General features: G+C 30.3%; 3 protein-coding genes across 3 annotated transcripts in view; all 3 read right to left on the reverse strand.

Moving 5' to 3' along the window:
- LOC145259887 (uncharacterized) overlaps positions 1–13332 on the reverse strand; it is a 575878-nt gene that overhangs the window by 448189 nt on the left and 114357 nt on the right. The gene's annotated exons all lie outside the window — the stretch shown is intronic.
- Positions 131–2950, reverse strand: LOC145259883 (uncharacterized). Its single transcript, XM_080117765.1, has 3 exons — positions 1678–2950; positions 731–904; positions 131–542 (listed from the first exon to the last, which is right to left on the reverse strand). The coding sequence occupies exons 1-3, from the start codon at positions 1991–1993 to the stop codon at positions 364–366; spliced, it is 669 nt and encodes a 222-aa protein (XP_079973891.1). The 5' UTR covers positions 1994–2950; the 3' UTR covers positions 131–363.
- On the reverse strand, positions 9816–13142 carry LOC145263533 (uncharacterized). Its single transcript, XM_080120401.1, has 2 exons — positions 11851–13142; positions 9816–10699 (listed from the first exon to the last, which is right to left on the reverse strand). Exons 1-2 carry the CDS (start codon positions 12110–12112, stop codon positions 10476–10478), a joined length of 486 nt encoding a protein of 161 aa, XP_079976527.1. The 5' UTR covers positions 12113–13142; the 3' UTR covers positions 9816–10475.

A 13332-nucleotide genomic window follows, 5' to 3' on the forward strand; every position in this document is an offset into this window, starting at 1 on the left:
AACACTGGCATAATATATATATATATATATATATATATATATATATATATATATATAATAGTAATTATTAAACCATTAAAATATAAATATATATATATATTTATATTTGACGATATTTTTGTTTTGTTGACCTAGTATAATCAAGCTACGCTGATGAGCTGTAGAGCAGCAAAACACGTGTACGCAGTGTACTGTTTTATACCAACAAAAATATTGATAATAATAATAATAATAATAATAATAATAATAATAATAATAATAATAATAATAATAGTCTATTACCCGATGGATTACAGAAGGAATTTGTTTTAGTTTTCCGATAAAAATGCTAAAATGTGAATTTAGATGTAAATGCTTTAGTATCTAACCTCCGCGTCCTCCACCGAGCTTTCCCAAAGCATGTCTGGCCCGACGAAGATCTGAACCAAGTTCAGGGTATGCTGCCTCTTCACACTCTATGATTAGTTTCTCCAGAGCTTTTCGATCACCTTCTTTGACAGCGGCCCTAAGTTGTTCGCGTAAACTTGCCGATGTCTTCATATCTAACATACGATGTTAATAAAAAAAAAAAAAAAGAATAAGGCATAAACATGATTAATATTTCTTTATACGATTCTAGGAGTGTGATTAAAATTGAGAGAATTATCGTAATTCGATTGAACATAAGCGTTCGTTCAGTAATAAATGAAATAATGGAGATAATGCGGAAAAAATGCATAAAGTTGCTAACCTCTGAACATATTACTATGAAGCGCGAAAGCTTCTCGTGCTTTTTGAATATCTGCATCCAATTCTGGTATTCCGGCAGATATGCATTCATTCAAAGCTTTCTCGAAACCACTTTTATCTTTCATTTTCATAGCTACTTTCAGCTTTTCCCGTAATGCTGCAGGAGTTGCCTCCCCTGATAAGAAAGATACATTATTCATTAAATCTAAACTTAAATTATCATGTGACCAAAAATAAACACAGTTACTCGATTCTTTTCCTAATTTCTTGCTATTGATATTGGTCATACAGAAAATAAGTTAATCACAATTTATTTCATTTTGTAATGAAATGTTTTCCATAATTTTAGAACATCATGCAATGACAGCCAAACAAAATTGATTGCTAATGGTCAGGATAAAGTATTTTTTTTTAAATTACACTATAATAATGTAGTGTTTGATTTATTCAACATGATAAATAATCCATTAATCTAGTATACGTTTACTTGTTGTATATAAGTGCTTCTGTTTATTGTATATGATTTAATGATCCATTATTTTAAAACTCAATTAAAGAGCAGAGACAACGAGTATGAAGTGTTTTAGAAATAATGTAAATGCAATATTAAGTATAAACATTTTTTAAATCGGTTATGAAAATGAAATGCAAAAAGTATATAATTATGTATGTATATAAAATAAAAATATTTAAATATATAATTTTGTACGTATATACATAATTATATATATAAATATTTTTATTTTATTTTTAGATTATGTTTGTACTTAACCTTACATTTACTTATACTATAAAATGCCTTGCAAATAGTCTCATTCTAAAAGTGTGTTGTAAATAGAAAAATAATGTATTATCAACATTAGGAAATAAATACAAGCATTATTAAATAGAAATAAAAGGATCCTCTCTTTATTTACATGAATTCTAATAAATAAATAGTCAGCTAACCTCCTCGACCTCCTCCTAATGTTTCCATCGTATATCTGGCTCGTCTAAGATCCATACTCAACTCGGGATACGCTGCCGCCTCGCAATCTCGAATTGCATTATCGAGTTTAGTTAAGTCTTTTTCCTGTATAGCTTCAATAAGATCTTCGCGAAGAGAAGTTGGTGATCTCAACTGACCGCTACCGCCAACTAATTGGTCAAGAGTCTCCCGACATTTTTGTATGTCTCGTTCGAGTTCTGGGAATCCGGCGGCCACACATTCATTAATAACATTTCGCAGAACTGAGGCATCTTTGTTTCTCAGAGCGATAGCCATTTTTTCACGTAGTTGAGCAGTCGACTTCGCGCCTATTTTGAGGAAAGAAAAGTTGTATTTTGAAATAACAGAATCGAAACATTCATGTTAAAAGTGAAAGATTATCAAGTAACTAATTTATAGAATGAATTATTATTGTCTAACCTCCACGGCCTCCTCCAAGGTTCTCTAAAGCATTTCTTGCCCTGGCAACATCAAAGCTCAGTTCTGGTAGTTTTGCAAGTTCAGCTTTTCGGATAAGTTTCTCTAAATTACTTTTGTCCTTTTGTCGCACAGCTTTCCTAATATCGTTTCGTAGAATGTCAGGCGAATAAGAACCTTTATAAACAAATGAGCATTTAATTTAAACACCAAGTTATGTTACAGTAGTCAAATAAAATGAATTAAAAATAAACTTATTACATTATGTAAGATTAGATATTAATACATAATTAGTCAAACGTAATAATTAGATTTTGTTTGGTTTCATTCATCAAATTTAATTTTAATACACTATAAAGAACATCGAATCTAACCTTCTTGACCTTCTACTATACGTTCTAAGATGTCTTGCGCAGATTGGATGTTCGAATCCAGTTCTGGCATCCCTGCTGCTACACATTCGTCAATGACCTTTTGAAGTGCTTCTGGCTCTTCTTGTTTCATGGCGAATTTCAATTTTTCTTTAAGCATATCGGGAGTTTTCCCACCTAAAACATGAGAATATATAAACCCAGTTTCGAAAGTGAATAAGATTCATGATTAAAAATAAAGAATTTCTCTATGAAAATAAGTAGTCTCTCCAAGAAAGAATTAAATGCAGCATTTATACAGATCGTACGAGAAAATAATTTAATGTGAATATTACTGAATTAACAAAACTATTATACATGTGTAAGTAAATTTATCACAATATCATTAATGCTATGATTAAGTTCGAATGAATATGTATATATATATATATATATATATATATATATATATATATATATATATATATATATATATATAATCTTTGGAAATTCTGCGGTTTCAGATTCTATTCGTATAGAAAGGCTTTATCTTATATCAAATTATAACATCGTATTTTCGACTAGAGAGCTCAATGTACTTAAGACATGAAGGTCGAAATAATTATTGTCTGAAAGTGTTTTGGAAAAAGTTACTTACAGTCTTATGAATAAATATTTATACATGTATGCAAGCACATGTGTGCGCGTAAAAGTTAAAATTAAACACAAAGAATTCAGTGTGTGATGTGTTTCGTTTTATGCAAACTTCATTAAAAATTCCCTGCGTTTTATCACTTATTTTTAATTGTATCTATAATTGATATTGCAATGAAATAGTATATATATATATATATATATATATATATATATATATATATATATATATATATATATATGGTGATTGTCACTTCTTGAGAGAAAGAGACCATTTTTCCCCTGCTTTATTGTTGATGACTCATTCATTTTCATTATTGTTGCTTTATTGTTGATTACTCATTCATTATTATGTATATATATATATATATCGTGTGCGTGATATTTGCGGAGTACAAAAGAGGTATTACCTAACAAAAAATCAAAAGAAAAAACAGATTGCGAAATCTATTTACAAAGGTATTGATTAGTCCTTACAATGAATTATCAAGTTTCTTTCTATTAATTTAAAATTTAAAATCTTGTTTGACTGACCTCCACGACCTCCTCCTAATGCTTCTAGGATGTCCCTGGCTTTTCTCACTTTACCTCCTAATTCAGGATAATTCATTTCCTCACATTCGCGAATGACCTGATTGAGTTTCATCTGATCACCTTCTTCTATCGCGTTATCCAATTCCTTTCGAAGATCACGCGTCGATTTTCTCAACCCAGTACCTCCTTGAAGAATATCCAGAAAATTCCTGGCTTTCTGAACATCTCCTTCCAGATCAGAAAGGTCAGCAGCGAGGCATTCGCGTATTATTTTCTTAATTTTTTTCGTATCTTTTTCGAAGATAGCGGTATCCAACTTTCGACGAAGATTGTCGACAGTTACCGGTCCTGACAAGCAAAAACGTGTACAGTTTTAAATATTTATAAAACTATTAATAACTATAGATATTCTAAAAAAAAAACTTATAATGTGAACATAATATTAAAATAATCCAAAATAAGTATTGTTCATAAGCTATTTTATCCCAATTTACGAAAATGTCTCAAACCTGTAGAGGAAATAGTAAAAATATACATACATGTATATTCACTCTCAATGTATGGTTTCCAATAGCATTATTGAATATTGTACACTCAGTATAAAATCAGATTTAATGTAAGTGATATGAAATATGAATTAGTGATGAAATAATTCAAATACTTTTCCCGATCTCGAATTTTCTACTCGGTCTAGTCTATTCGTTATAATATCATATATAATACCTTCAAACACAACAAGCATTTTTTAAATAGATTTACTACAATGAACATAATACATATATAACTACCTTGTGTCTGTTGAACAGCCATATCTGGATGGCTAGCGGCTTCATATTCTCCGATAGTTTTATCTATTTGATTTCGATCTTTGAGCAAATGTACCAAGTCAAGTTGTTCCCGAATTACACCAACATTATTAATTCCTGTCAATTATGAATTTAACACGTTTAATAACAGAAAATATCGCTAAAAATCAATGGTGTGATAGGATAAAACTCAGAACACTCTATTAAGAGTTCAGACTACACTCAAGCAAACGACTCAATATCCTTTTAGAGCGTTATAGTAATAAGAAATACTAATGTAGTTTATCTTCGATATAAGTCATATTAACTATTGTTTGTATGCATATATATATATTCATATTTCTCTCTCACTATATATATATATGTATATATATATATATTCATATTTCTCTCTCACTATATATATATGTATATATATATATATTCATATTTCTCTCTCACTATATATATATGCATATATATATTCATATTTCTCTCTCACTATATATATATATATGTATATATATATATATATATTCATATTTCTCTCTCACTATATATATATATGTATATATATATTCATATTTCTCTCTCACTATATATATATGTATATATATATATATTCATATTTCTCTCTCACTATATATATATATATGTATATATATATATATATATATATATATATATATATATATATATATATATATGACGCTCATAGAATAATCGATCACTCTATTGGATTTCTTTCACCGAGACAGAAACAACTATATATAAATACACACACACGGACACACACACACACACACACACACACACACACACACATACATATATATATATGTGTGTGTGTGTGTGTGTGTGTGTGTGTGTGTGTGTGTTTGTGTGTGTGTGTGTGTGTGTGTGTGTGTAACAATTGTTTATTCGTTTTCATATATCAGTGTACATTGTTTACTCGGTATTCAGTTTTACATACATACATTTTTTTCGTAAGTTTAAAATACATATAATATATCAACCGAAGGTAACATGTGTTTTTATGTTTCGTTTGAACATAGAATACACTAAGAGAATCAAATCAAATAGGGTTACGTGCATGGATGACAAATGTAAACGTTGCTAACCTCGACTCGGTGTTCCACCGACGAGAACGTCCATAACTTCTCTTGCTTGCTGGATGTCCGCTTCTAATTCGGGCATTCCCGCCGCAACGCTTTCGTTTATTGCTCTTTCCAGCGCTGTCACATCTTTCTCTCGCGCAGCTTTCTGGAGTTTCTCACGTAATGAATATGGATTTTTACTCCCTATTTTGGAGATCACAACATAATTTATTAAACTATATGAAGTTCAAATAACCGATACATTGTATACGTTCGAATAAACTAAGTAATTAGTAGCTGATTATTAACATACACTTAGTACACACACAAGATAACAAGAGAACTATAATTAATGTTAATTAATATAGATAGATTTTTTAATAATTAACTCTACTTATCTATTACCCTGATATGTACCTAAATGTATTATACTACTAATAAATGTATCTATCCAGATTTGTATAAAATTAAAAGTCAACTACAACTAACATTAACTTATGCAAATAGTAACATTTTTAAAATTTACTATATCTATTATACTGGTATTTAGCCAAATAAATTATATACCAATAAATGTATCTCTCCAAATTTGTATACAATTTAAAGCAAATTGGACGCACTAGTATGTGATATTAAATATAAATATGGTAATAACCACATACTGGTATTATTTCATCTATATTGTTTTAATAGTTACAAAGCTCTAAACCAAGTTGTCCAATTTTTGTTGCGTTTTACGTACAACTTGCATTAATGTAAGCCCGAGAATCTAAGTATTACGAAAGGATCTTGCTAACTATAAATGAGATTGGAGTAACTTCTATTTCTTTATGACAAGAAATTTTGAGATACGTCTCAAAAAGTATGCAATATATGACACGTGTGTCCTTTTTACAGATTTTTACATACAACACTTTGTATTCCCAAATGGTCACCTATATGTCCAGCGTAGTGATCTTACGGGAATATGTGTGCCAAGGCAACTACAGCAAACATAATCTATATTAAAATATCTAAAGTGTTTATTTAAAACCTGTCCTATAACAAACAACACTTTAAGAAATTATAAATAACTCAAAATCTGATAATTTGGTGAACTAAATAACATTACATCTAATTAGACCTAAACAACTGATTAAAATCATGTAACTCAATTTTGCTTCTAACCTCCTCGTCCGCCTCCCAGAGTTTCTAGAATGTCACGTGCTTTCTGGAGTTCGGCTCCTAATTCTGGATAACCAGCTTCTTCGCATTCCTGAATCGAAGATTTTAGTGCTGCAATATCCAGAGTTTTCCTGGCTTTTTCTAGTCTTTCTCGAAGAACATCAGGAGGTTGGTGTCCTAACAACCAAAAACAAAACAATTTCAGTCGATTAAATAATTCATTTCTACAACAATTCAGTTTGAAGTAAAGATATTATTTTTAATGCGCATGAAAATTATAGTTAATTTTCTCACCGAAAGATTTTTCTGTACAAGTAAATTGCATCTCATAAAAGGAAATGCAAGTTTTCCATAATTCCCATACAAAGATATTCGTTGCTATAGAATAAGTATACGTCTTTTTAATATTCAGCAGATGTTGACCAATACTAACACTAATCAACGGTGTAAACTTACTGATAATTATCTTGCATTGCGTTTATTAAACTTAAAACTAAATTCGCACTATAACTGATAAGCATTGCTGATAATATACAATGCTTTATATAGTTATATATCCTTTACATCCACTAACTGAAGACAAAGCAATAATTAATAGACAAACTGTACCTCTTCTACCACCGGCCAAAATGTTCAGCAAATCTCTGGCCTGATGAATGTTTGCATCTAGTTCAGAAAAGCCAGCCGCTACGCATTCGTTGATCGCCTTCTCTAACAAGATCTTGTCGTTTTGTTTCATGGCAGAAGCAAGATGTTCGCGTAGCGTTTCTGGTGATTTGCTTCCTGATAAACAAACAAATAGTTTCAAATAATAATCAACATTTGTGTTTTTTAGTTCTTCGCATGCAGTGATTTTGGATTATCATGCCAGTGCTTAATTATATAAACTGATTAAACCTTTTTTGTGTGTATGAATAAGGCATGTGATGTACAGTTTTCCCATTAAAGGGTAGAATCATAAAATGTTTAAGTGCACGAATTAAATCAAAATGTCAAATAGGAATTCGATACTTCCACAGGAGAGACCAATATCTTTTTCCCAATTGGGATTAGGAAACAATTAGGATGAATTTGAATGAAATAAAACATAATGTATAAAGATAAGCTAGTTATCATATCATATCATGTCATGTCATTCATATGTCTGTAAAAGGTAATACGTCACATAATAATAATTCTCATACTAACATATTTTTAACTTTATTCTATATATGAGAAATACGTGAACGAGATAAATTGATTTACTTATTTGACAGCGTCATTATTAGCCATTTTCTTGCTTTCATAAGCCCATATATATATATATATATATATATATATATATATATATATATGTATGTATGTATGTATATATATATGTGTGTGTGTGTGTGTGTGATTGAAGAAAGAAAGAAATAGAGAAAGATAGAGATATAAGAGATATAAAACAATAAAGATAGATACAATGAAAGAAATAGAGAGAGAGAGAGAGAGAGAGAGAGAGAGAGAGAGAGAAAATCAGATAAATAGGATCATGGATATAAGTACCTATTTACTATGCCTCCCCCACGGGACAGAGTTAGACACCGGGGTCGTTTTTTAACGTGGAGAAAAGGTACAAAAAAAATTGTCTCAGTCGTGAAGGACTGATCCTCCACGGAAAGAGAACAGGAAATGGAAGTGCAGCATCTGAAGAACAGATACTACACTTTGATCTTGACGAAAAGGATCATGGATATAAGTAAACAAAAATAGCAATAAATATCAACGTTATTATATATAAGCACCCACCCATACACGCACACACCCACACACAACCACAGCCCCCCCACACACACATATATATATATATATATATATATATATATATATATATATATATATATATAATTCGAGGCATACGACATAAATTTACATGTGTACTTTATAGTTTCAAGCACAAACGATTACCAGACATTTATTTAATGTTAGGAAAGTATTAGTTCTATAGACAGTAAATTTAGGACCACATTCCACTTATTATATATAATTGTGAACTTGCCCCAAATTCCTTTGTGGTGGTTTTATGATTAAGAAATATTTGTCTAATTTACACATGGATATCATTATAAAGTATCTCTTAATTTTACTTGATAAGGCTGTGCGCATGCATGCTAGTGTGACATATTTTAAGACGTAAACGCCTGTGTGAAACGTCATGCAAGACAAGTGATAAAATATGTGGTATGGGGATTTTACGTACACAACGTGATGTGCGTTATCTACTAAACATGTCATGGTGAAAAAAGAAACGAAAAACAGTGAATAAAATCAGATGATTATAAAAATACAAAGTTTTTTTCTAACCTCCACGTCCTCCTCCCAAACTTTCGAGGACGCGTCTGGCCTGACTTAACTCGAAGCTAAGTTCAGGGAAACTGGCAATTTCGCATTCTGCGATGGCCCGACTTAAGGCCTCTTTATCTCTGAGTTGGATCGCTGTATTAAGTTGTTCTCGCAAGACATACGGTGATTTAGAGGCTGATAAAGCAAGAGAAAAGTTTTAGTGATATAATATAAATAAATAAAAGTCATACCTATCTGTTAGTCTGGCTGAACTAAGTTTTAAAAATAAAATAAATGTTTTCTGTTTATTTAAAAGATTCTATCTTAAAGGCATAAACATTCGACAAAATAAAGAAATGTATTATATTTATTAAAAAACAGTATACCTTAAAACAAATGGTCGAACATAATGAAGAGTTTGACTGCAAAATGACATAAATCTGAATATTTTTAAATTAAGACATTAAACTATAAAAAAGAAAAAACTATAAGAAGAACATATACAATCTAAACTTTGACAAAAAGATTATTTTAATTGAATGTAACAAAAGAAATCATGCCGATAACACATTAAGTCATACATGATTTTTGTGTGCGATAGAATGTTGAAATCTAACACTGATAGTTTCGCTAGTTTTTAAATGCGTTTATTGCGTTTTACATTTGATAATTCGAAAATTTTCAGCAAAGTAACCATGACAATAATAATATTTACATGGTCAAAACTAAATCAATAATAAATTTTGGGTATCCAGTTTTAGGAACTCCATTTTTTCAGGGTTTTTCGTCTCTCTTTGAAGATGAGTTTATTACTAATCGCCTGATACAAACTTACCAGGGAATGCTGGAGTTACTCAGACAGTTTTTGTAGGCCAGAGTTCTTGGCTTTTCAATTTCTACACTGAAAAGTTGTAGGCATACATTTTTGTTAATCTTTGCTGGGTAAACTGTCAAATACTATATGTAATAGTCTAATCAAGTTTCTTCATCGATTAAACTCTACCATATGTGGTTTACTCTAACTTGTCCCCTCGTTCTCACTATAAAACTTTTTTTGGCACACGCTGCCATTATTATGATATAAGTAGAAGTTAATACAATTATGAGAACCTAGGGCTGAACAATGCATTTATTAAAACATTTGTATTGAGGTACATTTTTGTCTAATATGATACAATAAATTTATTTCTTTACATAAAACCTATCATTAATATACATTTTTGACCGTCAATATATCTTGTAATACTAATGCTAAAACTTTAAATGCCTATATAAAAGGCTCATACACTTTCTTCAACAAATATTTTAGATGATAAACGAATACAGATCCATTATACCTATATTTGGCAAAAATCTTACGTACTTTTCAAAATCATTTTAACAAGTATACTATGTAGATATTTTCAAGCGAGAATAGCTATCAAACATCAATGCTGAGTAAAGTGCATGTTTGCTATCTTATTTTGTGAAAGTGCAAAATGGTCAGTGAATCTTTTGTCAAACCTCCGCGACCGCTCCTCATCAGCTCAAGAATATCGCGGGCTTGTTGGATGTCTGATTCCAGCGAAGCGTAGCCCGAGGAAACACATTTGTCAAGTGCACTTTGCAAACTCTCCATGTCCTTTTGTCGGATGGCCTTTTTGAGATTGTCACGAAGATATTCCGCTGATTTGATTCCTATCAACCATAAATACAAACAGTTTAAAAAAACACACAATAGAAATGTTCATGTAAAATAATATAGAAATTTCTATATAAATTTTACTCATTAATCAAAAAATATTCGTATTTTTTCCTTAATAATATACATGATTTTGCTTTAGCTGATTAATACACAAATTTAAAAATGCAAACATTCTAAAGTAATCCGGTTTTCTGTTCTACAGCGTATAATTTTATTGTTGGTTATTTCATACCAAAATATCATTTTTAGAATGTTAAAAGAAAATACTGTATGTACGCATACATATGCTTTTTATCTGTATTTTCCGAACTCACAATGATTTTAGTATGATACGACTTTACAATCGCTTGATAATTAAAACAAATACTAATCATCTGTAAGACGACTCGTCAAATGCAGATATTTACTTTCATTTCTGTTAAGATATAATATATAAAGTACAGTGATATGTCCGTCTACTACACTACTGGAATCTTAAATGATGTTCAACGGTTAACGGCTATATAATTGCCTCGACTTTGCTAATCATAAATATTTCAGCTTTTCTTCCTTTCATTCGGTAATATTTAATGAGGTATTTGTTCTGGAAGGGTATCCTGCTTTCTACGAAATATGAAGTTTCTGGGGAATATCCAGTTCACATGTATCCTCCACGGCATGTTTATATTTGTCAAGATGACACACAGGGTCTAATATCTCTAAATAGACAACTGTCTCGTATTTACAATACTCAGCGTCGATTACCTTTGGTAATCTAACAAAATTCGGCCTGTCCATGTGATTATGCTGTACATATGTAATCAAGTAAAAATAATAAAATATAAATTTAATAAGTCATCATCCTAACCTCCCATTCAAGCCATGTCTGAACATAATTTAGAACATTATACACAGTAATAAAATAAATATATTACGAGAAATCAAGAATCTACTATTACAACAAAATAGTTTATAATAATTAGCTACTTCAACCTTCCTTTGCATATAAATGCTATACTAAATGTGCTAACATTTTATCTAACATGCATTTTATATTTGTCGCACAGTAAAATAATGGAATATTAGATTTGCAGGATTTAGAAAGCATGGCTAGATCATAAACAAGTATGATAACTAATGGAACTGTAACTAATCTAGATCTAACCTTGAGCTTCGTCTTCTAAAGTATCCAGAAACGCCCTCGCTTCATGAAGTTGTGAAAACAATTCCGGATATCTGGCGTCCTCCACTTCTGAAACGAGCGTCTCCAACCGAGGTTTGTTCTGGTATTTCATTGTTGTTTTGAGCATATCGCGTAAAGCTTCCGGTGACTTGGCCACTAGCAAAGTGGAAAGAGATAAAATGAGCGTTTGTTTATTTTTACACATTGAAATGTTTATTTTACAATGATTCAAATATCTATTCATTTCAGCTAAGATTATAATACATCTTCAAAGCTTTCCGAATTCTAAGATATCTAAATTGGCCTTAAGTACTCTCTCTAATAAGGGATAAACATAACTAAATAAGTATTCAAAATGAAGATGTTCCTGATCATATATTCTATACTATAATATTATAATTTTATAAGACCACTTTCCGTTAACTCAAATAATATTATTCATAATTTCTACTTTTAATATAAGAAATAGATAAAACTTCATATTTTAAATTATTTAGGTTTTATTTTATCAAATGTTTCCACCGAGCTTATTATTATCAGCCTTTAGGAAGGTATTGATGGTTAAGTGATTAACAAACTGAAAGCCTCGGTGTTTTAAATGCGACCCCATTTCGTTCCACAGAAACACTTTAACTTAGGATGTTTCAACCTTCACATGGTCCCTCCAATAAGTATCCGTTGTTTTCTGGAAACAATTCTAACTAGAATTATATCGAGAAAACCAATAGCAACAATAGAGTCATCTGATCCATTAGATATGAATAAATGAATTAGTTTTTTGATTAAGATGTAGTATCTGTTCTGCTACTGCACATCGACTGTAGTTTTGCAATAAATACCAATCTGCTTGATATAAGATTTTTTAAACTTTGTCGGAAAGGATATCAATTTAAGATATTAATTTCTACACATTATACTTTTCATATTTCATAGAAAATAACTCCAGAAGATATTCATCTTCGGTGCTTTTTTCTCAAATTCGAAACAATGTCGAGGATTGTAAAGCTGGACCAATTCTACTTGTCTACTTCGCTGTTTATTATACCAAGCGTATTGCCCAAATAAATTATCAAGATAAACGGGTCTTCTTTTTATAATTAAAACAAAAATAATCACCTAATCTTCTGCCACTTCTATCCCTTGATCTACTAAAGTTCCACATTGATATGAAAGATACGATTGAATGCAATGATAAAAGGGGATAATAATACCCAGAGTATCATATTAAATATTTATAGTTTAGACTGTAATATGTGTTCTAAACTTTTGAAAAGACGATCAAACAACGCTTTTAGTAGTTGTATTTAAACGTTTCAACTTAAACAACATTATATATATATATATATATATATATATATATATATATATATATATATATATTGATGGTTAAATACAGACCATAGTGATTTAAGAAAATAAAAAATGAAAATAAAGGTTAGCTAACCAGGTTTCGTTCCTCGCTCA

The sequence above is a fragment of the Euprymna scolopes genome, chromosome 3 (genome assembly GCF_053919585.1).
Source record: "Euprymna scolopes isolate OS-2025 chromosome 3, ASM5391958v1, whole genome shotgun sequence".
Lineage (NCBI taxonomy): Eukaryota > Metazoa > Mollusca > Cephalopoda > Sepiida > Sepiolidae > Euprymna > Euprymna scolopes.

Excerpts from the sequence above, each read along its gene's own strand:
- LOC145259883 (XM_080117765.1), bottom strand. The coding sequence starts at position 1,993 with ATGGCTATCGCTCTGAGAAACAAAGATGCCTCAGTTCTGCGAAATGTT. Across the intron at positions 905-1,677 it reads ATTAGGAGGAGGTCGAGGAG|GGGAGGCAACTCCTGCAGCA; the intron begins GTTAGCTGACTA and ends CTTTCTTATCAG. Across the intron at positions 543-730 it reads TCATAGTAATATGTTCAGAG|ATATGAAGACATCGGCAAGT; the intron begins GTTAGCAACTTT and ends ATCGTATGTTAG.
- LOC145263533 (XM_080120401.1), bottom strand. The coding sequence starts at position 12,112 with ATGAATAGATATTTGAATCATTGTAAAATAAACATTTCAATGTGTAAA. Across the intron at positions 10,700-11,850 it reads TTTAGAAGACGAAGCTCAAG|GAATCAAATCAGCGGAATAT; the intron begins GTTAGATCTAGA and ends TATGGTTGATAG.